At 51.7% G+C, this 27,018-nt stretch overlaps 2 protein-coding genes across 4 annotated transcripts in view; one reads left to right on the forward strand and one right to left on the reverse strand.

Moving 5' to 3' along the window:
• SHPK (sedoheptulokinase) overlaps positions 1 to 5,371 on the reverse strand; it is a 28,361-nt gene extending 22,990 nt beyond the window's left edge. The window contains exon 1 of one of the 2 annotated variants that reach the window (XM_064271584.1): positions 5,256 to 5,371. Coding sequence is in view for 1 of the 2 variants with exons in the window: in XM_003416838.4 (XP_003416886.3) it covers positions 4,827 to 4,994 (168 nt within the window). In the remaining variant the exon portion in view is untranslated. Of the gene's footprint in view, positions 1 to 4,826; positions 5,204 to 5,255 lie in introns of those variants that run through there. The other variant, XM_003416838.4, reaches the window with a different exon arrangement.
• A 57-nt stretch (positions 5,372 to 5,428) lies between these two features.
• CTNS (cystinosin, lysosomal cystine transporter) lies at positions 5,429 to 25,978 on the forward strand. Of its 2 annotated transcripts, XM_064271586.1 has the most exons (13): positions 5,429 to 5,613; positions 7,218 to 7,393; positions 8,533 to 8,612; positions 12,831 to 12,909; positions 14,142 to 14,226; positions 17,095 to 17,198; positions 17,308 to 17,439; positions 20,098 to 20,197; positions 20,285 to 20,404; positions 21,615 to 21,785; positions 24,117 to 24,234; positions 24,490 to 24,604; positions 24,976 to 25,978. In XM_064271586.1, exons 3-13 carry the CDS (start codon positions 8,552 to 8,554, stop codon positions 25,091 to 25,093), a joined length of 1,203 nt encoding a protein of 400 aa, XP_064127656.1. In that variant the 5' UTR covers positions 5,429 to 5,613; positions 7,218 to 7,393; positions 8,533 to 8,551; the 3' UTR covers positions 25,094 to 25,978. The 2 variants fall into 2 exon arrangements, with proteins under 2 accessions (XP_064127656.1, XP_010594807.1); XM_010596505.3 differs by lacking the exon at positions 24,976 to 25,978 and having other exon boundaries at positions 24,490 to 24,954.
• Positions 25,979 to 27,018: the final 1,040 nt, after the last annotated feature.

The following is a 27,018-nucleotide window of genomic DNA, read 5'->3' on the forward strand; positions in this document are numbered from 1 at the left end:
ATTTTCAGAGTCAGACAGGAAAGTGCACTTAGATATCTTAGAGTTAACCCCAAAACCAAACCAAACCCAGTGCTGTCGAGTCGATTCCGGCTCATAGCGACCCTATAAGACAGAGTAGAACTGAGTTTCCAAGGAGTGCCTGGCGGATTTGAACTGCCGACCCTTGGGTTAGCAGCTGTAGCACTTAACTATTACGCCACCAGGGTTTCCCTTAGAGCTAAAGGAATGCCAAATCCAACTCAGCAGTATATCCAAGTGGGTGTGAGTTATGGACTCTAATAAAACTTCAAAACTAGCTAACAGTGTGACCCAAACTTAAGACATTTGGGTTCTGTCACTACCTCTTTCTTTCAGTTATGAAGTCCCTGTTTTAGAATACAAATAAGATCCCACCCCATCCCATCCCATGCCTCTAATCAGTAAGAAGCCTCAGTGAGCTAAGAAGGCTGTCACAAAACATTTACTTGGGAAAGTCACCCAGATGACAGCATTGTTTTCCTGGTGAGTAAGTACATTTTAAAGTGAGAAAATTGAGAATTAAATATATACACATTTAAAAGAATCAATCTATGTTATTAATAATTGCATTTAATGAATCTTTGGGTATGCGGTATATCAAGTAAATTTATATGTTGAAGTGAACTTGGCCTAGGTTACCTTTGTAACTCCAATTTAAAAGGTGAAACTGAGTAGCTAGATTTGTGATTACAAATTCAAATCACATTAAATTTATAAAAAACATTTGAAACATATAAGAGCATCTAAGTTTACATATTTAATTTATTAGATTTATAAGAATAACTTAAGCATTCTGGAAAGATTTAAGTCAAACAACTACAGTATAAGAAAATATACTAAATGTATAATTGCCGTTTAAAACACCTAAGGTTATTTAATTAACTATGTTTATAAAGTGGGATTAAGTATTATTTTTCAAAGGCCCTCAAAAATGGTGGCTACAATGTCAGACTTACAAATGGAATCAGCTTTATAAGCTAAGTTTAAAAGCTTAACTAAGAACAACAGTTCTGGATTTAACAAATCTAATACTTATTTGATTTCAACCAAAGTAAGCTGTTTCTGGCATGCAAAAACCACCTCGAGGCACAAAATAAACTTATATTTAACCACCAGGAGGAACAATGGAAAGTTCAGAAGAGAAGGGGAAGAGAAATATGGCTCAGATCTCAATAAATGTCTGTTCTTTGAGGAAGTAAAAAAGCTTATTGTCCTGGAAGGGCATCTAAAGACTGGGTCCTCAGGCCCCCCACTTCCCTGCGAAGAGTATGCAGTTCTCCCCACCTGGGAGCTAGCCCCTCATGTGCCCCCTATCACCTGCTTGTCTTGGTCAGAGGCAGCTCTTGGCTCATAATAAACACGAACGAAGGAGCAATAAGAAGGAAGATGGGGAAGGGCAGGATGAGGGAAAGGAGTGGAGAGGGAGCTCAAAGCGTTTTCCTGAGGAGGTGGCCCCAAATGCTAATACAGATGTCTTTACCTGTAGGAGAGGCCACAGCAGAGCTGATGGAGGCAGTGAAAGACTGGGAAAGAGGAGGCACAGGGCTGTACATGATCCCCTGAGGGGAAGAAAGAAGGAGGCAGAGACCTGCACTATCCAATAACGCAATCAGTAGCCACGTGTGGCTAGTCTGCACTGAGATGTGTTCGAAGTCTAACTATGCACACTGGATTTCAGATCTAGCATGTGAAGAAGAATGCACAAAACTTGTTAACGATTTTGATATTATTACATGTCGAAATATGTTGGATACGCTGGGCTGATAATGTAAAATCAATGTCACCTGTTTCTCTTTACCTTTGTTTAATATGGCTATTAGAAAATGGAAAATTACACATGTGGCTGACATTTGTGGCTTGCACTTCTACTGAACAGTGTTGGTTTAAAGAGTTCCCACATGGTGGCCAGATGGTGCGTCATCGTCATCACAGGACAGACAAGCTGCTGTTGAGAATGGCCCAGGGAGGGTGTAGTGTGGGTGCGGCAGTGGAGGAGAGGAACGGCTGGAATGGGAGTACAGAAAAGGAGGCAGCAGACAGCAACTAGTTAGAGTTTTAAGGGTGGGTGTGATCAGGGAGTAGCCCTTGGACATTCCTTGGTTCAGAATGTCAGTCTACATCCAGAGCAAATACTGGAGCTTCAGATTTGAAAAAGGTGCTTAGGAACTCATTCACTGCCCCCCTCCCCCATGCCCCTCTGTTATTGCTGTTGTTGTAGTTGCCATCTAGTCAATTCCGACTCATGGCGGCCCCATGGGTGCAGAGTAGAACTGGGCTCCCTAGGGTTTTCAAGGCTGTGGCCTTTCAGGAACATATTACCATGCCCCTTTTCCGAGGCGCCTCTGAGTGGATTTGAACTGCCAAACTTTCAGCTAGTAATCCAGTGTTAACTGTTTGTGCTGCCATCCCTTTTTACAGATAAGGAAACTGAGGCCCAGAAAGGAAAAATAAATAAAACAGTACACAATACTTCTGATGAATGACAAGTATGGACATTAGACCAGACCCATCAGGTCTGTTTAGCAATGTGGAGACATTTTTGGTTGTCACATTGAGAAGGGTGGGAGTGCTACTGGCATCTAGTGGATACAGGCCAGGAATGCTGCCAAACATCCTACAACACATAGGACCGTCCCCCACAACAAAGAATTATCCTTCCCAAATGGGTGCCCTGGTGGTGCAGTGGTTAAGAACTTGGCTGCCAACCAAAAGATCGGCAGTTCAAATTCACCAGCCGCTCCTTGGAAACCTTGTAGAGCAGTTCTACTCTGTCCTATAGGGTCGCTGTGAGTTGGAATGGACTTGATAGCAACAGGTTAAATGTCAATAGTGCTGAGGTTGAGAAACCTGCTATAGATTAAATTACAGCAATGCTGTTTGTCCTAGAGCACAATTCACATATAGAGGATACAAGGGGGGTTCCTACTGGCCTCCCCTATGCTCATCATAAGGCAGGTGTGACTGGGTGTGTCTGTAAACACAGAACGGCCTGCTGAATGCTGGAGAAAACAGAAAAAACAGTTTTCAGGAAGTGATCCTAATTCAAAATGAAAGGACACTGCTGAGCTCCTTCTCCTGCAACCCCAGCTCTGTGGCTCACCCCAACACAGTTAGAGCAGGCTCCGTCTCCATTTCATACTCCAGGAAGTAAAATAATCATTCTAAAACCCTGATGCCCCACCCAAACTAATTTTGAAAACCTCTCTGAAAATGAAAGTGCTCCTGAAGTCTTTGTCCTCTGAAATGCTTCTGAGCAAGACAGACTCTGAACCCTAACAACCTGGGTCCCGATGTGTTGCAAGAGTTTATGAAAGATAAAACTCTTGGGAGTGGGGCTTGGTTCAGAAAGAAAATCAAGAACTGTGGCCTTTAGAGGCACCTATTTCAAATCAGAGAAGAACAAGCTGAGGCCCAGAAAGCAGAAGTCATGAGGTGGCACAGAAAATCCCTTGATACTAATTTCTATTCTATTCTAACTGAACACAGAGTTACCTTTGCAAGGAATTCATGGAATCCAGCTCTGAGGATGGACACCTTTTCCAAACCTACATCTCCCAACAGAGCCCATTGTCATAAAATTCTTTAATTCTCTGTTTCTATCTTGTAGCGTTCACAAGAGACTAGTTGTAGCATGTAATTAATCTGATTTTTTTAACATATCAATCAACTTATCTCTCAATGTCTTTCTATCTGTTCTGACATCTTCCTTTCAAGGTGTCTCAGTCTTTGGGGCTGGGAGGCTTTTGCTGACTGTCATGGATTGAATTATGTCCCCCAGAAAATGTGTGTATCAATTTGGCTGGGCCATGATTTCCAGTATTGTGTGGTTGTCCTCCATTTTTTGGCTGTAATTTTATGTTAAAGAGGATTAGGGTGGGATTGTAACACCCTTACCCAGGCTACATTCCTGATCCAAGGTAAAGGGAGTTTCCCTGGGGTGTGGCCTGTACCACCTTTCATCTCTCAAGAGATAAAAAGGAAAGGGAAGCAAGTAGAGTTGGGGATCTCATACCACCAAGAAAGCAGCACTGGGAGCAGAGCATGTCCTTTGGACATGGGGTCCCTGTGCCTGAGAAGCTCCTCAACCAGGGAAAGATTGATAGCAAGGAATCTTCCTCCAGAGCCAACAGAGAGAGAAAGCCGTCCCCTGGACCTGACACCCTGAATTTGGACTTGTAACCTAGTATACTGTGAGAGAATAAATTTCTCTTTGTTAAAGCCACCCACTATGGTATTTCTGTTATAGCAGCACTAGATGACTAAGACAATAACCAAGAGTTTCTCAGTCCAAACTCCACGCCTGTCGAAGAGAGAAGCTGGTTAGACAAGATTCTGCATTTGCCCAGGGGAAAACTGCCGCTGTCCTGGGCAACAAATGGAATCCTTAATTTGAGGGCACAAGGCTGAGGTGAGGTGCAGAGAGGGCAAGAGTGAGAAACAGGCCTGTGGGCATAGATACACACAGGACAGCAACTCCCCCATAGGTCAGGGTACAGAAGTCAAGAGACTGCAGGGCTAAAGCGCCATGGGCAAGGCCTCCAGAGGCAGCCAGAGAGTGGGGAGATGGGTGCGAGCAGACGGGAAAGCTCCTGGGACAGATCTAACGGACCCGGGAGAGCTGCAGCAGACAGAGGTCCCTGGAAGCGATGAGTGCAGGCAGAGGTCAGAGAGGCTCGTGCAGATGGGGAGAATTCTTTGAGGGAGGAGGCTGTCAGGGAAGCTAGGGCAGCCAGGGACGCCTCCTTCGAGGAAGAGAAGGGGTGCCAGGTGGCTCCTGGAGGCGGCGCGGCTCCAGGGCGCTGCCTCACCTGGGGCCGGGCCGCTGCGCTCTGGGTCACCGCCTCCGCCCGGGCAGCTCGGGCACAGCTCGCCAGTACCACGAACCCGGAGGGGTCGCCTGGGGCAGCCTCCAGCACGGCTGCCTTCACGGACGTGGTGCCCAGGTCAATGCCGAGAGTGATCGACCGAGCACCCATAGCCAAGGTGTCGGGCGCCGCAGGTATCTGCCGACGTAAGCACCCCCCAGCACACAGAGCCCAGGGAGGTGGAGAGGCGGGGCCTCTCCTGACAATGCTTAGCCACACTCAACATGGCGGCTTCGCGTCTTGCCATTGGTCGAGAGAGGCGGGCCCGGCCCCGGCTATAGGCGGAGAGGCGGCGGTAGGCTGGACCTAAACGGCCCCGCCCCGTAGGGCGGAGGTTTCGTGACAGTGCAGAGCTGGCAGTGTCTCGCTCACCGTAGTAGCTCGAAGGTCGCTGGAAGGCGCTGGCCCTCCGAGAGCATCTGTGTCCCTAGACGTGGCTTCATCCTCCCTCACACCCGAGCTCCCATCCCTGGCAAGGCGCCTGCGCCTTTCCGCTTCGCTCCAACTCTGCCCGGCTTGGCCAGGCTAACATTCATGAAAACTACAGCTCCCAGAGTGCACCACCCCGAGATCTAGCCTCCGCCAATCAGGTGATTCGGGTCAGGTGACCTCCGGCCCGCCCCCATACAAAGTCAAGCTGGCTGGGGAAGTGCACACATTGCGAAGCGGCGCCTGGCCTGAGGTTCCTGCGTCCGGTGTGGTCAGTCCCCCGAGCCTAGGAGAGTCTCAGGTGAGAGCTAGTGCGGCCCGGACAGCCTCCCGCCCATTTCCCAGGCGAATCGCCTGAGGCCAAGAGACTGTCACAGCAAGTCAGAGGGACAGCCTACCGCGGTTCCAGCCCCCTCAGCCACTCCTGGGTTCCATCCCTTGCCAGGGGCGGGAGGAGGTGGCTCCAGTCGCGGCCTCGTGACACTGGACAGTCCCCAAGTGGAAGGGCCCGAGCAGTGGTGAGAGGAGGCTGGGGACACTGCAGTGCTGGGGTAATGTGAGTGGCTCTATCCCTGTGCAGTTCTGAACCCCTTCCCTGCCTCTTGCTCGGTTGCCGCCCCGATTCTGGATGGGGAGTTTGCAGATTGCTTTGGGGAGGGGAGACACTGAGAGCTCCGTTTGGGGTGCTCAGTGAGGCGCTGATCTCCAGGGGACTGGGCAGGACTAGACCCCGCCTCACCCTCCTGGAATTTCACGCTGGAGGCAGAGAGGACACCTGGACCCTGGCTTTTTCAGTTATATCGAGGATAACAGCCTACGCTTAGTGTTTGTCAGGTGCCCAGGCAATAGTGGTAATCTCTTCACATCAGTATTTTGCAACCATTTTTCACCCTCCAGGATCCTTTTAGGCATTTTTTTTTTCCTAGTCATCCTTCGCACTATGAAATTCTGATAGTCATAGACTGTTTGTTATGTATTGTGGCCATTTGGAGGGCCACAAGCTATATTAGTTAAGATTTTTTTCACTCCCAAGAACCAGTTTTCACTCCTGTTGAGAAAGCATGGTTTACATACATTATCTATGAGGCAGGTATCACTGTCCCTGCTTTCATATTAGGAAATTTGAAGCTGGAGGAGGTTAAGTAGCATCCCAAGGTCACACAACTAATAAGTAACAAAAACAAAAAAACATTGCTGTGGAGTCGATTCTGACCCATAGTGACCCTATGGGACAGAGTAGAACTGCCCCGTAGAGTTTCCAAGGAGTGTTTGGTGGATTCGAACTGCCAACCTTTTGGTTAGCAGCCATAGCACTTAACCACTACGCCTAAGTGGGGGAACTCAAATTCAGACCTGTGCATTCTCTCTTCAGGGCACACATTCCTTGCCACTGTTTGTATTCGGTCTCCAAGAGAAGGAGACCCAGGCTGTACGAAAAACCCAAACCAAAAAAACTAAACCCATTGCCGTCCAGTTGATTCTGCCTCATAGCAACCCTATAGGACAGAGTAGAACTGCTGCATAGGGTTTCCAAGGAGCAGCTGGTAGATTTGAACTGTCGACCTTTTGATTAGCAGCTGTAGTTCTTAACCGCTATACCAGCACCGGGGCTCCCTATATAACAAAGGACAAGGCACATTCAGATATCTGGCGGAGAGAAGCTGCTGCAGGAGACCCCTAGCTCCAAGGAAGGAACAAGTGGTGGGATGGGGGAGGACTTTCTGCAGCAGGTGACATCTGAGTGAGATCTGGGAGAGATTTAGGACTTCCATGGGAAGAAGGACACATTTCTGTCTTGTAGCATTCACAAGACGCTGATTGTAATATATAATTATTCTGATCTTTTTAAACGTATTAGTTGACTTATCACTGAATGTCTATCTGTTCTGACATTTTTCCTCCAAGGTGTCTCAGCCTTTGAGGCTGGGGGACTTTTGCTGACCAAGAGCTTCTCAGTTCGGATTCCACTCCTGCCAAATGAGAGAGGAGCTGGTTAGACCTGATTCTGCATCTGCCCAGGAGAAAACTGCCGCTATCCTGGGGAACAAACTGAATCCTTAACTTGAGGGCACAAGGCTGAGGTGAGGAGCAGAGAGCGACAAGAGTGATAAAAAGGCCTCTAGACATTCTGTATATACAGGACAGCAATTCCCTGTGGGTCGGGATACAGGAAGTCAGAGAACACAAGGCTAAAGCTTCCACGGGCAAGGCCCCCAGAGACAGCCAAAGGGTAGAGAGATCGGTGGGAAAGCTCCTGGGATGAGGTCTAATGGGCCAGTGAGAGCTATAGCAGGCAGAAAGGCCTCTGAAGGACAGGTGGAAGTCAGACAGGCTGGGCAGTCAGGGAGATTTCTGTGAAGGATGGGTATCAGGGAGGCCTCCTTTGAGCCCCGGGGGCGGCGGTGGGGAGGGGTATCAGGGCCTTCTGGAGGCTTTTTCGGGAAACCAGAGTGGGAGCAGGGATATTTCCACACAGACCTCTCCTAGCTCTCCCCACAATTTTCAGGAACCCCCAGAGGTGGTTGGGGGTGGGAGAACCTGGACACTGGACACTGAGGCAGCATGTGGAGACCAGTTACAGAAATCCATGCTGACTTCCCCGTTTGACCCATGGCTCCCCTGCTGTGTGTTGGGGTTATGGGTAAACAGCAGCCTGTCTCCTTCACTAAACCAATGAACTGTTCCAGGGCTGATCGGGAGTTTGTCCAGCCCTCTGTCCCTGTCATGAGTGATCCCTCCCAGTCCTGGGGAGGTGATACTTGTCGAGTGAATTAGTCAGTTGGCGACATTAGCCCTTTGCACTCTCACTCTAAGACAGAAAATTGTTAGGTTTGTGGGTTCACAGTTTAACCTCAGTTTTAATAACTTTTTGGGAAAAAAAAAAAAAGAACCCCCAGCCAACAAAACTGTGTTCTTTCTGTTAACTAGGATGCAAGAAGCAGTTGCAGAGGGAAAAAATGTTTGTTTGCTTCCTTATGGTGGGACCTTACACAACCCACTTAGCTGGTCTGAGGCCGTTTCCCCACAAATTAAAGAAAGATAAGCCCTCCCTAGGGTCCCCTGCTTGGAGGTTGTGATGCAAAGCCTATGAGGCCACAGGTGTGAAGTGAAAGTCCTTTATGAGCTGTCCTGTGCCACAGTTGCGGTTGGCATAGTGTCCACCTGCAGCTGAGCTGATTCAACCTTCTCCTGAACTCTTGCCATCTGTCTTTCTTCCTAGTTCTCTGGAATCAAGAAACATGATGAGGGGTTGGCTGATTGTTTTTATCCTTTTCCCCCTGGAGCTTGTAGAAAAATGTGGTAAGTTTAGAAATCGGTCCTCAACTTCGTAAAGAGGGAAATAATGACTCTAGAGCGAGTGGCCTGACCTGTTCATAGCCAGGTATTTAGAACTGTCCAGACCACATGTGCTTGCTTGCCCCTGGGTGAAGTTCAGGAGTTTTACAAGCAGCCAGATGGTTCCACAAATAAATAGCCTTCTGTCCCATGGTCCCTGTTCCCTTTTCTGTATCGCCAAAGTCAACAGTTAGTATTTAAATCAGACTGTGGAGCCCCAGCAGTCTGGGGTAGTGTCTGTAAAGAAGACTTATGCCCCTGACCTCTGGGCCTCACAAAGGGAGTTGTGGGTCTTGGAAGATGCTACAGAGACAGGTGAAGTGGCCAGCCATGCTGAGCCTGGTCCAGCTAGGCACAGACAGCCTGGGGAGTCTGCCTGGACACCCCATTGTAAAATGAGAAAACCCTTCCCTTAGAGAAGGATCAAGGAGCAGGGCGCAGCCGCCCAAGCAGGGCTGGAGCCACACAGAAGGCAGGCTGGTTGTCAAAAATACATTAGGGTTTGCTCATCCTGATTAGGACTGACCTTCAAAGCAGGCTCTTTGGAGGCCCACGTTGATTGAGGAATTCTCCCACTGCCCAAAACATCCCTGGAATTCCTTCCCAAGGAGAGCCATGTTTAGCTTTCTGGGGACACAAGGCCCATTATTTTGATCATTAGCCTGGCTGTTGCCACAAATCAAATATTTCTTAAAATTCCTGACTGAAGATTTTCAAATGAACCTTCTACAAGCAATACTTACATTGAGGAAGTTTCCCAAGAGCCAAGCACCATGGCTGCACCATCACAATGACCTGGCCTGTCCAGTCTCTGAGGAAACAAGGATGATCTGATTAGTCCTGCCAGGCCAATTAAACAGTCTTGTCATTTTGCAGTCATACCTGTCAATGAGCAGTTTCTCAGAAAGAAAAGGTCCTTTGGGCCAGGAAGCCCAGTGTTTCTCAGTTCAGCCTGTGCCTCAGCTCACCTGGCAGTGCCGTTGGAGTGCCTTTTCAAAAATGTAGATACCAGAACCCCACCCCAGCCCTCCTGGAGCACATTCTCTGTGACTAATGCATTTAGTAATTCTAGGCGAGAACCACAAATCCAGCTCCCACCACCTCTGATCATATCAAGGGATGCTGAGGCCCAGGGAGGGTAGAAGACTTGCCCAGAGTCTTCTAGAAAGTCACAAAGCCCAGACCAGCACGTAGTATGCCAGCTCCTTATATCACTTTGCCTCCTTTTCTGAATGTCAGTATAAAAGAATAGTGGAAGCTACCGTAAAATCTGGTGCCTGGAAATGGGTTTCTAACCTCGTGCTCCTGTGCCTTTCTTCTCCTTGCTTTGGGGCATGATCACGGAGGATGATAGATGAGATGCTTGGCCTTCGGAGTTTTTTGTCTCTAACTTCTTTGGTGGCCTAGCAGCAACAACCTGGGCTTTAGACCAGAAAGGCCTAGGTTTGAATCCTGCCTCTGCCATTCCCGAGCGACTGTGGGCAAGACACTCCCTTTGACGATTCTCAGTTTCCTTATATCAAAATAGGAGTGATAATGCCCGCCTCTCACTGTCGTAGTATTTAGAGAATGGAAGAACATAGCAGAGTCGCTGGCGTGGGGTGGGGTAAGAAGTAGGGGAGGTATCAATTGAAAAAAAAAACAATAACTCCTTGCTATCGAGTTGATTTCGACTCATGGTGGCCCTGTATGTTACAGGGTAGAACTGCTCCATAGGATTTTCTTGGCTCTAATCTTGATGGAAGCAGTTCACAGGCCTTTCTTCCACGGAGCCACTGGGTGGGTTTGAACTAACAACCTTTGGGTTGGCAGCTGTTCACAAGCGGCTTCCGCCACACAAGCTCCTGAGGTGTCAATAAGTATTAGTTAATAATCAGAAGAAGTATTAGTTCAAAAAAGCAGATTCTCTGTAGGGAAAACTTGGTTGGTCTCCTTATGACCCATTTGGTAATTCTAATACGGTCTCCAGAGACTTCTACCCTGGGACAAACTTTAAAATATGCTTTCGCATGGTGGGATGCCAGCTTCCTAACTGCCTCCTGTCTTGGACTAAAAATGTCGTCCAGTTCTTCTGTGATGGTATAACCATAACTAACCATTATTTAGCACTTGGTACATGCCCAGCCACGTGGAAAGGGTGTTACAAGCATCACCACGTTTTGTCTTCACAATCACCCTGTGAGATAGGCCTTGTAATGTTTCCCATTTTACAGATGAGGAAGCTGAGGCTCAGAGAGGTTAAGTATCTTACCTATGATCAGAGAGCTAGGAAATGTCAGGGCCAGGATGCAACTGTGTGACTTCAGAGTCCAGTCTCTCAGCTACTGAGCGCTGCCATCTTCTGCGGTGCTAAGCGGGGAGAAAAGTGAAAATCCCTTGCTGCCTCTTTTACAATGCAAAGACTGGAAGAGCCTAGGCCATGAAGAGCTCTCACCCACCCTGACTACCTTCCCAGCAGAGCTGGAGGACCCAGAGGTGTGGGGGGCTGTCTGGCATCATCTTTAGTAGACATCTCTGTAGATGTCTTATCTCTCGATAAAGATGGAAAACTCCTATGGAGCAGCTCTGTCTAGGCACCGCCTTGTCAAGAACTTGTTTATCAGATGTGGTCCTCAGCTACTCGGTCCTCAGCTACCAGCACAGATGTCAAGTGCTAGAATTGCCCAGCTGCACAAGCCCAGGACAAAGCCTCAGATTGCCATCAGAGCAGTGAGGACAAGAAAGAAGGGGCAAAGTTGCCAAAGCCACCACCAGATTCCAAAGCTACACATAAAGGAGGGACCAGCTTATTCTGCCCTTAGCAGCTTGGCCTCTCCAGGGACCAGGGTGGGGCCATCCCCATCTGAGGGGCCCAGCCAGGCAGAGGCAGCTGAGGTGGGGGAACTATAAACCACAGCCAGTAGACGTCTCAGCGTGGAGACTAGCAGTCTCAGGACAGCGCCTCCATCGGCATGCACACATGCAGGGCTAGCATGGAGAAAGCAGCTCAGACACCGCCCGAGAGCCCCAGGTAGCAGAGCTGGGCCCAAGCGTGCAGGTTCAACGGTGGCGATTCCTTTGGAGATGAGGTTACCATCTATGGAGGTGCCCAGAAAGAGGAAGAAAATCGAAGAGGGGAATCAGACAGTGGAAGCTGAATCATATAACTTTTAAGTTCCTTTCCAACCCAAGCATCTAAAATTTCAACTCTAAATTCTTTGTGTTCTGGTTAGAGGGAGACCTGGGCCCTGCCTGCAGCCTCTACCCCTGCAAAGACCATCTTTATCAGAGTTGAACACCTGCTTTCCTTTTGTGGGTCCCCCTCCTCATTCCAGTCTAGATTCATGATCACGATCTCAAGGCCATGCATAGGCCCTGAGGCTGTGAGACAGGGCAGGTGTGGCATGGGGCTTCAAGCCCACCTGGGAGTAAGGGGGAAGGGGCGGGATGTGGGCTGCCCAAACACAGGAAAAGGTCAGAGAGGCTAACTCAGGCTCTTTCTCTGGTCAAGTTGCCCTGTGATCATTGACCTCGTAGATCTCCATCCCTCACCCAGGTAGCCTATTTGTCTACTTTATCCTGAGTTAATGTCTTAAGGCCAAGAAGAAATCCCTGAAAGTGAAAGAATCCGTCTTGTTCACCATTCTTCCCCAGTGCCCAACATATAGTCAGCCTCAGGAAGGGGATCAGTGAGTAGCCGAGCTGGGTTAGGAAGGGAGCCCAGAAGAGTTCTTAGGTTAACTGGGCCCCATGTACCTGTGAGTACAGGAAGGAGGCTAGGCCAGTTCTTCACGTCTGTCAGAAGAAGGGGTTCAAGTCTGTGTTTTCCAATCCCGCATCATGGCTTGAATTCCTTTGAGAGAACTTTTAGGGCCCATGATTCTCAAACTACCTCTGGGTGCCTCAGCCACAGACACTCAGCCTGTCAGTGGAGCGGGAGGAGAAAGCTCTAGTATTTCCCACTCAGGCCTGTGTCCTTCTCTGTCTCTGTCTTGGGCACTGTTGGGGAAGGAGCATCATGAGAGCTTGGCTTCCAGCCCCATCACTTAACATCTCAGAACCTCCAGGTCTTCACCTAGAAAGTAGGGGCTGTCATGAGTCAAAACTCATGAATTCAGATGTCAGGGACCTCATCGCAGTTCTCGCTCAGGGGCCTGAGTTCTCTGACCTAATGACTCATGTTGTTGATTTGGGTCTCTCCAGAGTCGACCTTGCACCTCAGTGTTCCTCCGATCGTGAGGCTTGAAAATGGCAGCTCAACCAATGTCAGCATCGCCCTTCGGTAAGTGCCCAGCTCTGTCCTCAGCCCCACTTGTTCACCCTGTAGCTGAGCCAGGGCTGGCCCCAGCTCATTCTAATACAAGTGTGATGCTTTTGCCTCTAAACTATGCTACAATACATAGAAAGAAAGGTGCTAGCCCCAGGCTGCAGACCCAGGTCCCAAAGTCTGTCCCCTGCCCACCTACTGAATCCTTGTTTCCAGTGGGAAGAGGTGGAAGGGGGGCTTCTCTGCAAAGACCTTGGCCTATTCCCCAGGTGAGAAGAGCCCTTGAGTGACCAGCAGCTGATGCCAGGCTTCAGAGTGGTCCTTCCCGAGGCTTTAAATATTTGAGGAGAGCCCTGAAGGGCAGGGGCAAGGAGCTGAGCTGCTCACCAGCATGTCAGTGGTTGCTCATAGAGCCAAAAGCAGAAGTGATGCCACCCGGGGATCCCATTCATGCAACTCTCATGCTTGGCCTCCATCCAGAGAGTTGTCCTTGCTGACATCTGCTGGTTCAGGCGTGCGGGCCCCAACCTTTTCCAGACTGTGCCAGAGAGCCTGTCTTTTCCTTCTGTTTCCTTAGCTTCGTCCTGCTCTTGTCTCCCAGCCATGAGGATTCCCTAAGATGTTGATTTGGAGCCCTGTCCTTTTCTCTTTACTCCTGTCCCCTTCCTCGCCTCTCCTGGGACTGCAGGAGGGCTGATCTCAAACCAAAGCTTTGGCACCACACCTGATAGGCCGGCGATTCCATTGGTAGCTCCTGCCATCTGTGCACATCGACACCTTGTAATTCTTATAAGTCATCCTGTGAGCCCAGATTTGAGGCCCCCACGGGTTGCTCCCAGCCAGCATGTCTACCTTATCCAGTCAGACACATCTCCCGACTCCGTAGGGAGTTTCCACTCCCTCTTGCCCTACCTGGAAGGCCCCTGCCTCTGTCGATCAAATTCTGACCTTCCCACAAATCCCCATCCAGATTCGCCTATCTCTGGACCCTTTATTTGGCATTCACAGCCAGTTCCCTATCTTCTCATGCTGTCACCCTATCCCGCTCTGACATCTTGTCTCCCGATAAAGACAGAAGTCTCCTAAGGAGCAGGGACTCCACCTCTCTACCCCTCAGGGTGAAGCACATAGCATTTCCTGACCCAAGTGACTTGAGAAATGACAGGCCCAGCGTGAAATCCTGAGGATTGGTTGAGATCTCACAGTGTCCAACTTCCTAAAAGTAATCAGATTCTTGTCCTCCACAGGCATCCATTAAATGCAACCTTGGTGATCACTTTTGAAATCACATTTCGTTCAAAAAACATCACTATCCTTGAGCTCCCTGATGAAGTAAGTAGCAAATCTGACTGACTGGGTAGGAAAACACTGAGGAACTAAGTGCGTTTTAATTGAGAACTTGTGAAAATAGGCCACCTTACTTTTAAACCATGGACCACCCCTGTTCCATCAGTCTAGAAATCTATGATTTGGGCCTGTTGGCCTCCTTGGAGATGGATATTTTATGCCTTTCTCATAAATTGAGAAGGCAGTGCTAGGAAATGTGACACAAAATTGGTTCTGAGAATGTGGAAGAAATTCTTAAAGATGGTTTTCTGCGACCTTGCTGCTCAAGGGCATTCCGTGGACCAGCAACATTGGCCTTGCTTGAAAACCTCATAGATACGCAGAACCTCAGGCCCCACCCCAGACCTACTAATTCAAAATCTCCATGCTAGCAAGAACCCCAAATGATTGGAGTCCACGTTGGAATTTGAAAAGCACTGTTCTGAGACACCATTGGTTGGGATCATTCCTAAAAACTAGTGCCAGAGGCTGTCTAGTATAATAATGATAACTAGTCATAGTTTTTAGGTATTTGTCTATTTATATGTACCCTACTTCCATATCTGAGTCCCTGAGTGGTGCTGTTAATGTACTTGTCTGCTAACCAGAAGGTTGGAGGTTTAAGTCTATTCAGAACCACCTTGGAAGAAAGGCCTGGCAATCTAGTTCCAAAAAATCAGCTATTGAAAACTCAATGGAACACACTTCTACTGTGACACACATGGGGCCACCATGAGTTGGAATCAACTTGACTGGTTTTTACACCCACGTTACCGGGGATTTGAACTAGTTACCATTCAACTGGGTAAAAAACATAGAGGAAGCACCAATGCAGAGCCACCTTATACGGAGAGTAAGGGTTAAAAAAAAAGGCGAATCCAGGGATGAGGTTGACACCCGCGAGGTGCATCACGAGGCCTGTGTATCTGAAGGGACAGCCTGCAAATCAGCTCTGAGCTCTCCAGCAGGCAACGATACTGAAGGGTGGGCAGTCACAAGAGCTGGAGAATCCACAGTCTTTAAAACACTCACCACAGATGAAACGTGAATACGTTATGCCGAGTGAAATAAGTCAGACGCAAAAGGACGAATGTTGCATGACCCCACTTCAATGAAATAACTAGAATAGACAAATACCTAGAGACCAAAGTTCATGAGTGGTTACCAGGGCCGAGAGAGTAGGAGAAAGAGGGAGTCAATTTCTGATTGATGAGTTTACTCCCTATTCCCAGAAGGGATTTAGTGGGTGGTACAAATGGTTAAGTGTTTGACTGCTAACCAGAGGTCGGCAGTTCAAATCCATCAGAGGCACCTCAGAAGAAAGGCCTGGTGATCTCCTTCTGAAAAGTCATAGCCATAAAACATGATGGAGCCATTCTACTCCGACATATGGGGTCACCATGGGTCAGAATCGACTCAGCAGCAACTGATACTGTACTATAAATATGCAAACAACTGCGAGGGAAATCAGTTAAAAATAAGGTGGCAGGAAAACAAAATAGATCCAGCAGTAGTACGTGTTATGAAGATGTAGCTTGCAAGACGTGGACCAGAAATTGGACTCCAAGCTTTGCCGCAGCCACTTAAATCATTTCAGTTGTTTTGGGAAAGCCCCCTGATTTCTGTTGTTAAGACCAAAAAGCAGTGCTTCCTGGGGGCCTCATAAAGAAGCCACTGAACTCTGCCGAACCACAGCCTCGTGGTGCCTTTGAGGATGAGCTGTAAGGCTGGGTTTCCCTTAGGGTCCAGCGGTACGGGCAGAGGATGGGCCTCGAGTGTCATCCACGGTGCAGACAGGTTTGGGTGGCGCAGTTTGGTTCAGTAAAGCTCCCTGTCACTCTGGGAAGATAGAGAGTATCAGAAGGAATGATGATGGCAAGAGCTCTGTCGCAGGCTTGCCTGCAATTGCTCTTTCTTGGAGCAGAGCTCTTGGTAAAGGTTGGTTAGAAATGACGACGAGAACGTCCTTCCTGCTGAGTATCTGGTGTGTGTAGCTCTTTTGTTTTGTCACTTGGCAGCCAAGCTGGGCACAGCGTAGACAGCCTTTTGTGGATATTAAGGAGCTTAGAGCCCTGATAGCACAGTGGTTAAGAACTCAGCTGCTAACAAAAAGGTCGGCAGTTCAAATCCACCAGCTGCTCCTTGGAAACCCTTTGGGGCAGTTCTGCTGTTTCCTGTGAGGTCGCTATGAGTCGGAATCAACTTGACGGTGATGTGTGTGTGTGTGAATAATATGGAAATGGAGGCGCTAGTAGCAGTCATAGCGTAGTAGCGATAGTAAGCACTTAAGCCAGGCCTTGTACGGTAAGCTTCGTGGATATTATGTCATTCATAAACCAATAAGCCAGTTGCCGTCAAGTCGACGCCAGCTCATGGCAACCCCACGTGTGTCAGAGTAGAGCTGTGCTCCATAGGGTTTTCAATGGCTGATTTTTTGGAAGTAGATCACCAGGCCTGTCTTCTGAGGCACCCCTGGGTGGACTAAAATCCCCAGCCTTTTGGTTAGTGGCTGAGTATGTTAACCGTTTGCACCACCCAGGACTCCATTTCATTCATAGCAATGCTATAAGGTAGATACTTGCCTTATCCCCATTTTACAGATAGCAAACTGAGATCAGAGAGCTTGAATAACTTGGCTGAGATCACTGGCTAGTCAGAGAGGGAAAGCCCGAGGGCAGGGCCGTGGTTCTACTCAGAAAGCCTAAGGCACAGAAGTATGGGGGCATTTGAGTTGGTGGGCCAGGTTGGCAAGCCCCTGGAAGGCAGGGTGTGACCAATCTGCCCCTCTGTTCCCTGGTGGGTTCCTGGAGCCAGGTACTCAGTGGGGCCCTCCATAACTGTGTGGCATCCAGTCGAATCCTGTCTTCCTAACAGGTTGTAGTGCTTCCCGGAGCAACAAATTCCTCTTTTCAAGTGATGTCTCGAAATGTTGGACAAGTCACTGTTTATCTGCACACAAATCATTCCAACCAGACCGGGTAGGTGGGCCTTACGTGATGAAAAGGGAGGCAGTGATGGGGATAGGGTATCAGGGACACCTTCGGAAGCCCAGCCTTGGCCTATCCCAGCCTCCAAATTCCTTTCTAGCCCGCGGATACGCTTCTTGGTGATCCATAGCAACATCGTTAGCATCATAAACCAGGTGATCGGCTGGATCTACTTTGTGGCCTGGTCCATCTCCTTCTACCCTCAGGTGTTCAAGAACTGGAGGCGGAAAAGGTAACCGCCTGAGCTTCCTGTGCAGGTTCGCCTGGGGCAGGTAGGACAGAGGCACTCCAGCGCCTCAGCTTCATGCTTTCGCTGTCCGTTCTTCTCTCTTCGTGCCCTTTCTAGAAGGGTGTCCTAATGTACAAGCTCTCCCCAGAGCCTGTGATAGGATTCCCAGTGCTAGACGTCTGGTCCCTTGCTAAGCTTACCCCTCCCTGTGCCCTGCCATGAAGATACTTTCCCAGCAGCCACTTCTGTGCTGCCTGAAGCCACAGGAGGGGCAAGAGGGAAGCTGGGGGCTTCCTGCAGGTGCTTACCTGGGCAGAGCAGGTAGGTTCCAGTCACGCCCTTCCTGCTGCAGGAGACAGCTTAGAAAGCACCAACTTCTTCAAAGACCTAAGTGTAGCTTTCTACCTTTTAATGACGAGGTCTAATGGGAAGTGGTCCCCCTACTTAGAGACAGAGCAGCTGTGATGGGGTCTGAGTTTGGCAAAGGTCAGGGTAGCATGCCTGCTAGGGAAAGCCAGCAGCAGAGGGGACGGGGTTTGGGGCCAACTGTCTAAGAGCTGTTTCCCAGAGAGTGGGCAGAAGGGCAGGTTGGCCTGGCCACCGCCTGGAGCTCCTGTGAACCCGGGGTTCAGCCTGCTCTTGGGGTGTGAGATCTGTGTCCTTTCCAAAGACTGACTAAGCGTCCTCATGCTGCCTTGTGGAGTCCCGGGAAAGAGGATCCCGGGAAGGAGGAGGTGGGGCTCAGCAGGGCACATCTTCCCCAAGCACCTGCTCACACCAGGCCCTGAGCAGCTCCTCCCATGGATGGCTTCCTTCACCTCGCACAGCAGCCCTGTGAGGCAGGAAATGTCCTGTTTGCAGATAGGAAGCAGAGTAGCCAGAGCTACTGGCCATAGGTCCACAGTGAGCAAGTGGTAGAACAAGGGTGCAAAAGTCGGCCTGGGACCCCAAGGCTATGTGTGCCCTTCCCTGACCTGACTCTGGGGTCACCTGGGGAGAGAGTGCTGTGGGCCTGAACTTGTCTCCAAGCTCCCAGCAGCCTGTGCTGTCCCACCCCAGAGCTCTGTCGCTCAGGCTGTGTTGTCCAGCAGTGGGGAGGGGAGGCCCCTACCTCTGTCCCTGTTCGCTGTGGCCCAAGGATAAGCCCTGGTGCAGCCCTCTAGGGCCCTTCCCTGGGCCCCTTGGGCTGCCACACCCACCCAGCTGGAGTCAGCCAATGCCACTGAGTGAGGCTGTGGGGAGCTGAGACTTGGCGCATACATTGCATCCTACCCCCTCTGGGCAGTTTATTCCAGCTATGGGCCTGCTCATGCCTATCAGGGACTCTTGGCAAGAACTCTAGGATGTGATGGGGGATTTCAGACAAACAGGGAGATTTGGGGACAGGAGCCTACACCCATCTGCTCTGTGCCTCCGAGTGCCGGGCTTGGTGAGCAGCTGCTGACTCCACACTCTCCTAGGTGTTTCCCAAATGGAGGCCAGAGCCAAGTGCACAGCCCTTCCCACCAACCCGATCATCTTCCAGCATTCACCCCTCTCCATCCAGTGAGCAAGGTCCTTGAGCCTTCCTACCTCACCTGATACCACATGCATCCCGGGAGCCAATTCGTTTCCCTCCCAAGTCTCTCAAATCTGATCCACCTCATCTCCAGCTTTACCAGCATCCACAGCCCAGCACCACTGTGGTTCACAGGATTTCCGCCCTTACATCCTGATGGGCCCCCACTTCTCTTGCCCCCTTTTTCCCCAGTGTTCCCGTTGAAACCTGAGTGTTCTTTCCAAAAATCAAATCTGATCTTCTTGCCTCCAGTGTCTTCCTGTTGTTCTTAGGATAAAAACAAAACCTAGCCTGCCTCCCTTTCTGCCTTTCCAGCCTCAACTCCCACCCCGGCTCTCTCTGCTTCAGCCACCTTCATGCCTTTTCCTCTGCCTAGAATGTTCTTCCCCACAACCCTGGTACCTGCTGCTCAGCCATGGGATCATGCCTCAGGAGTTACTTCTTCAGGGTAGCTTTGTTATGAGACCAAACCCTCGTCCCTGGTCCTAGAGACTTTCTCCAGCTTGGTGCTGTGGTGTTGGCTATGTTAACTTTCGTTTGTGATGGCCGATTATGGCTTCTCTGCCTCTAAGTAGGAGACAGGAACTGCTTCTTTCTCATCAGCCTCAAGAGCCTGGCAATACCTGGAACATAGTGGGGTCTCAATAAATCTTTGTTGAATGAGTCCACCTGACAGAGGTGTGGCCACCTGTGACCAGGGTTTTCATGATAAGGGCATAAAGTAGCAGTTTTGGCCACAGTGGCAAAAAGGTATATCTACCCCAGCCTCCCCAGTTTGGTCTGCATCTTCGTGCAGCAAGGCCTGCAGGGATGGAGTCACCCTACCACGTGGGCCTCCTAGGGGGCTGCTGAGCTGGGAGCCACGGACGGAGATGCCTCCTTTCTGCCGGAGGCCTCCAGACTTCCCTCTGGGAGGGCCAGGGCTTGCAGAGGCATGAGAAGTCTCAGAAGGGAGGGAGAGCAGGAACTGGGGGATGGGACAGTACTCCTGGCAGGGGGTGGGGGGAAGGCTGAGCCCTCCTTCCCCATGTGCTGGGAGCTCTGTCCCCTCCCATCCCTCCTGCTCCAGGCCTCACCTCCTGCCCTGCTTTGCCCCCACCCAGTGTCGTCGGCCTGAGCTTCGACTTTGTGGCCCTGAACCTGCTGGGCTTCATGGCCTACAGCGTGTTCAATGTCGGCCTCCTCTGGGTGCCCTTCATCAAGGTATGGCCCTGTGCCCCCAGAGCCCGGCCCAGCCGTGTAGTGGTCTGGCTGCCCCTTACCACCCAGCTTCTCCCCACCCCCTCACAGGAGCAGTTTCTCCACAAATACCCCAATGGAGTGAACCCCGTGGACAATAATGACGTTTTCTTCAGCCTGCACGCCGTCGTCCTCACCCTGGTCGTCATCCTACAGTGCTTCCTATACGAGGTGAGGGAGCGGGCTAGGGACCTGCCCCGCCACCACCGCACTCCATCCCACCCTTCACCCACACCTGCCATTTTACAGAAGACATGAAATTTGTTCATTCATTCAGCATCTACTTACTGTTACCTGGGTGACATACTGGGCTCCATGCCAGGCACAGACACCCCATGTGCGCCAAGCCCTTGGGTCCCCCAGTCTGGGCTAAGGGACACAGAGAAAGGCTGACAGCTGTGCAGGACAGGGAAGCACGGGCAGCTTGTGGCGGCCCTAAACCAGCCAGGGAGCAGGAAAGAGAGCATCAGAGGAAGCGATGCTCAGTGGAGGTCCATGGATGAGTAAGTTGCCCTGGAGATGGGGAAAAGGGGAGGGCGGTGCACTCCCAGTACGGGGAATGGGATGTGTGAAGGCTGAGGGGCATCGTGAGGGACCACGAGCAGGTGGGAGAGGCTGGGGCTCTGGGTGAGGTTTGAGTGCTAGGTTGAGGGGCTTGGACTTGGACTTGTTGATGGAAGGCCTCCCAGTGTGTGTGCAGGAAAGGGCTGATGGTCACAGCTTTTCTTTCACTTCCCGTTATTGCACCACTTCCCTCAGGGGCTGCCCTCCTGCAACGAGCCCAGCTTCCAGATGTGAACTTTAGGTTGTCCTACCCTTTGCTATGAAGTACATGACAGGGGAAAGGTAGAGTGAGGACGGATTCTAGAGATCATCGGGCTCTAGCAGGGTCAACGCTAGGCTGGGATGAGGTGCAGGGTCTCCAGTGGGGGAGGGGGGAGACCCCAGCACCCTTTGTCCTACAGAATGTGCTCAGAGCAGGCACCCAGCTCTGCAATGTGGGAACAAAATGTAGGCGGGAGCTGGAAATTTCCAAGATGGACTGAAATGGAGACCCCACATGGTTAAAAGGGTATGATTGGTGCTAGGGACACACCCGCGCCCGCTGGAGACCTGGTACCTTGTCCCAGGCAGTCACTGACTCACTCTGACCCCAGTGATCTCTGGAGTCTGCCCCCATCCCTATGTCTCCCCGCTGTGGCCCCAGAGCGGGCCTCCCTCACTCGGATGCTCCAGGGCCAGCATCCAGCTGCCACCGTTCCCCTTTAGCCCACCTCCACCCCCCTCTCTAAACCTGACCTGGCCCTGGCAGTTCCCCACCTGAGGCCCTGCCCTGGCTCCCTGGGCCCGACTCCCCTCCTGCTCTCCCTGTCCACCTCAGCGAGGCGCCCAGCGTGTGTCCTGGCCTGCCATCGGGTTCCTGGTGCTCTCCTGCCTCTTTGCGCTCATCACCATGGTGTTGGCTACAGTCGGGGTGACCACTTGGCTGCAGTTTCTTTTCTGCTTCTCCTACATCAAGCTCGCAGTCACGCTGCTCAAGTACTTCCCACAGGTACTCCAGGGCCCACCTTAATCTTCCCATGTCCACTGGGGCGAAAAGGAGCCCTGGTGGTGCAAGGTTGGCAGTTCAAACCCACCAGCCACTCTACAGGGGGAAAGATGTGACAGTCTGCTTCCTTAAAAGATTCGCAGCCTTGGAAACCCTATGGGGCAGTTCTACTCTGTCGTACAGGGTCTCTGTGTGTCGGAATTGGCTCGACGGCAGCGGGTTTGGTTTTGGGTTGGGTGGGGTGAGAGGGCCCTGCTGGTCTGGGGCAGCTTCTGCTGGATGAGAAGGTGACGATGGAAACCTGGGGTGGAAGCTAACGAACCCGGCAGGAGCAGAGCAGAGCTGGTGGTTACTGCTGTGTGCTCTCCCTTGGAGCCCGGGAGCCTCACGAGGAAGTCAGTGGAGCCATCTCTGACCTCTCAACGCCCCACTCCACCATTCTCCTGCTCCACATGACAGTTCTTCCTCATACCTCCACTTCTGCTCCCTGCCACTGCCCCCGTTACCTTACCAACCGACACCCCTGACACACAGCAGCAGGCCGGTCAGAAAAGAAAGGACGAGGGAGCCCACCACTGCAGCCTTCAGCCCTGTTCAGAGATGGTTCCCTTGACACCCCATCCGGGGACCTCCTTGTAGGCCATTAGCACCCAGTGGCCCTCAGCACCCCTGTGAGAACTCAGCCCTGCTCAGATCCGGGCATTTAGCATCAAGCATGTCTTCCCCTGTGGCCAGCATCAGTAGATGAGACAAATACCAACAGCCCCAGGACAGGGTTTAGGTTTGAAATAGGTGCCAGCTGCGAACCTCTGAAGACATTGATGGTTCAGTGGTAGAATTCTCACCTTCCATTCAGGAGACCCAGGTTTGATTCCTGGCCGGTGCACCTCATGCCCGGCCACCACCCATCTATCAGTGGAGGCTTGTGTGTTGCTATGATGCTGAACAGGTTTCAGCAGAGCTTCCAGGCTGAGACAGACTAGAGAGAAAGACCTGGCAATCTACCTCCAAAACTCAGTCCATGAAAACCCTCTGAAACACATGGTCTGATCTACAACCAGTCATGGGCAGCGTTTTGTTGCATTGTACATGGGGTCTCCGTGGGTTGGGGGCCAACTAGACGGCAGCTAACAACAGCAGCAGCAGACCTCTGCCCCTTAATCTAGGGCCTGTGTAACTCACCCCATTTCCAAGAGACAAGCCCCCTTTTTAGCTTCCCCAACTATGGGAACTTTGTGTTTACTGGGCTCAAAGGAAGGATAGCATTTGGGCTGGGGTCTGGGGGCACTCTCTTAGAGGGCATGGAAGCAGAAGCAGATCCTTAAGGGTGAGCAGGACTTAACTGCGTGGGCAGGAGAGCAGGGGCATTCCAGGCAGGGGCAGTCTGCACAAGGCATGGGCAGAATGCATGGGGGGCAGCGAGCAGCCCTTGGTGGGCTGAGCAGTGTTGAGAATGGTGGGGCAAGGAAGGCAGGACCAGCTCCCAGACTTTTGAGTAGGGGGAAGTCTTGAGGGGAAGTGAGCCTCAGTCCCTGAGCACAGGAAGGCTGGGAAGCCTGGAAGGCAGGAGCCCCAAGTGGGGATTATGGAATCATCCTGGATGGGAAAGGTAGCAGTGAGTATGGAAAAGGGTGGGAGAGAATCTCAGGACAAAGAAGGGGGCCTGCCTGGTGGCCGACTGGGAGAAGACCACTAAAGGGGCCAAGATCTCCTTCCCTGGTGGTAGGAAGGCAGTACCTGTCAGAGAATCCCTGGGGATGCTGTGGTCGTCGGGGAGGACGAGGGGTGCATGCAGCAGGAAGAGTGGGGATGTCCAAGGGGACTCACCCACAGAGCCCAGCGGGGGCTAAGGTGTGAGTTAACTCCTCTGTAGAGGAAACTGAGGCCAGGAGAAGTCGGACAGCCCACCTGAGGTGACACAGTGCAGATGAGGGAGCTAGGATTCCCAGCCTATGATCTTAAGCATGACATTAAGTCCAGGCTGGACTCTCCAATTTGGGGAGAATGGAGGTGAGAAGCAAAATCAAAGTTGTTTTGACACCCAGAACAAGAAGGGATGAGAAGTTCAGTAAGGCAGCACCCCCACCCCCTGCTGGCGTTGTGAGGTACAGGGATGGAATGAGGGGGGCTCTGTTTGCTCTGCATGCCCAAACTGTTCCCCTGACCAAGGCATAGCAGGGCCCAAAGGTCACTCTGTTCCTTGGAGCCGAGGCTCAAGTACATGAGTGGGAGGAATCGGAGCCACTTGTGTGCGGAGCAGTGGTCACAAGGGGTGTGAGGCAGCCACCCGGCCCCCTCACTGCCCTCCATCTGTCTGTCTGTCTGCCTGCCCAGGCCTACATGAACTTTTACTACAAAAGCACCGAGGGCTGGAGCATTGGCAATGTGCTCCTGGACTTCATTGGGGGCAGCTTCAGCCTCCTGCAGATGTTCCTCCAGTCCTATAACAATGGTGAGTCTGCCGTGGGCTACCCACCCAGCTGGTGGGCTAGAGGTGCAGGGCGGGGCCGGCCTTCCGAGACTCCAGCTAGAGCTAGCCCCCCATCCCAGGCCCTGCAGCCTGGGGAGCCAAGGTCAGACTCCTCCAAGGGTGGAGTTATGTCTGGGGCAAACGAGGACACCCCCAGCCCTTGGAGCCCACTGTGCCACGGCTGCTTTAGGGGCTGCCAACCTATATCTGAATTTTGTCCCCTTTGGCTCTTCACAGACCAGTGGACACTGATCTTTGGGGACCCAACCAAGTTTGGACTCGGAGTCTTCTCCATCTTCTTTGATATTGTCTTCTTCGTCCAGCACTTCTGCTTGTACAGGAAGAAACCAGGGTACGACCAGTTGAACTAGCACCCAGGCACCCAGCGTAAACTGCCCAGGCCCTGGGCCCTAGTTGGGGACAGCTCCCCAGTGAAAACCGGAGAAGCAACCTGGAGTGTAGGGCTGGCTCGCGGCCGACCTGGAGAAGCACTCTTTCTCGGGGCCACACGCCTTAAACACCAAGCAGCCTGCCTTCGTCCAGGACCCTCCTGGGCCCAGAAGGAACCTCTCCCTGGGAGAGACGCCTGACTCTGCTCCAAGACTAAAAGCCAGATTGCTGGCGACCCCTGCCCAGCCTCCCCAGAGGTCTCAGCCCCTCTGGGCCTTCTGGGCCAGGCATCTCCTCCTGCGTCTTGATGTCGCCATCTCTCTTTTCTTTAAGGCTTCAGGCAGCACACACAGGTTCCGACAGCGGTCCCAGGCAGGATTGGGCACTGAGCTTGGAGCCGGAGGCCTTGCCCCAAACAACCAGTGTTTCTGGGAGCAGCCTGAATGGCTGACCTTGCAGCCAGGAGAGCCAAGGGCACCTTGCTGCTACTGCTGTGTTCCCCAAGAGCAAGTGGCCAGATGCTGTGGCCGGTGGACCCTGAGGTGCTGGTGCTGGTGGTGGACGGGCTAGGACTTTGGGGTTAGGCCTGGGGTCCTTCCTCTGAAGGCCACTTTCTCTGAGCATTCACATTCCTGACATGCACTCTGTCTGCGTAACTCGGCTTCATGACTGCAGCAGCAGGTGGCCCAGGCCAGGGCCTGGTAAAGATAGTATTTCTCAGCCCTGAGGTGCCCACCAGATTCGTTCTGGACTGGACTCATGCCCAGCGCCCTCTGGGTCTTTATCACACAGGGTCAGATTATCATACTAACCCTTTCTGAGTTCTGGGAGGGCTATTTTGGAAGTCAGTGGCTTACTTTCTCCTGCCCTCTCTGCCTACCTCCAGTTCCCCAGAGTGGGGACCAGGGACCACTGGAGCCCCTCCTGCTCCTTACCCTATGTCTGGAATGCAGGGCACACACACTACCAGACAGTGCCTTAGAGACCTGTCAGACCTGCCAAAGGTAGGCAGAGGCAGGCCCCCCACCATCACTTTCCCAGACCCCTATCTGAGGCGCATCAATTTTGTTCGCTGCTCAGGGACCTCAGATAAGGACTTGAGACCACCTCACACAATCTTCAGGGCCCAGCCCTGATCCCAAGCCTCCTGCCTTCCCACCCAAGCCCTCGTGCCTCCTGGGGCAGGGCACGGGCGAAGGGGAGGGGGTGGCCAGGGTGTGCCTTGTACTTGCCTTGAGTTTCTATTGCATGCTCAGACTTTTTTATTACAAGGTCAGTGTGAAGGGTCTGTATCCTTAATTAAAGCTTGGCTTGCTTCCTTTCTTCTCGCTCTGAACATTTGCTAGATGCAGAAGTTTTATCGGCCATCAGAGTCCAGTTCTCGGGGCTTGGTGAGATGGCCTTACTTTTTTGTAAGCAAACGCACAGGGTCGGGAAGCTGGCTGATCCTGTGGTGGCTGCGCACTGACCCAGCCCTTTGTCAGGGGGAGCCCTCGGGCAGTGCAAGGTGTCTGCTGGCTCTGGGGCCTGGCCAGGTAGGTCTCCCAGGTGTACCACCAAGGGCAAGCAGCTGCGGCTGTGGGTGTGAGCTTGGGTGGGATGAGGTCTTTAAGGGCATGCCTCCACTGGAAGAGGTGCTTAGTTTCCAAAGCCTTCCTCTTTCCAGTCATAACAAATACCAAACGTTTTAGGGTCTTGTTTCCCCCTAAAGCAGAAACTGTGGCTTGACCAAGTCCACAGACCTATTTTATTTGGGCCAGCCAGTCATTTAATTTGATATTATGGGGCGCTTCCAATTGGGGGGGGTGGGGCACATTTTAAAAATGGGAGCTATTACCTGAAATTCCAAAATCTTGGCTTTTCTTGAAAAATCTACTTTGGCTGTGCTAGGTGGGCCTAGTTCCTGTCTGGCAATAGTGTCCTGGGGCTGCTTGTGCACAAGGCAGAGGGACCCTCTCCCCCACCGCCCCCCGCCACCAGCTCTCAGCCCCTAGCACCATGTGAAGCACATCCTCAGTGTGATAAATCACTCGCTCTTAAGGGTCTTAGGGGCAGGCGTTTTTCCCATGAATCCCTGGGTGTCCATGAGGCCCCTCCCAGTGGGCTGATGCTAATATAAGGAAAGTTGGGGGGTGCTTAGAGGTCCACAGTGACACCCCAAAGACCACACATTCCAGGCTTCCCACCCCAGCGCTATGAAGGTGTTCCCAGATCTCCCCTCCAGACGTGGTCCTTGCCAAGTACGGTGTGTTGTCACTGGTGCCCCTCGGGCTACATGAAATTTTGCAGGCAGGTGGGCCTGGGAGTAGCTGGGCTTCACCCAGAGCCGCAGTGGCCAGGGCAGCCACCCTTAAAACCAGAGCTCTCACCCCCAGC

Source organism: Loxodonta africana, chromosome 18, assembly GCF_030014295.1.
Source record: "Loxodonta africana isolate mLoxAfr1 chromosome 18, mLoxAfr1.hap2, whole genome shotgun sequence".
Classification (NCBI taxonomy): domain Eukaryota; kingdom Metazoa; phylum Chordata; class Mammalia; order Proboscidea; family Elephantidae; genus Loxodonta; species Loxodonta africana.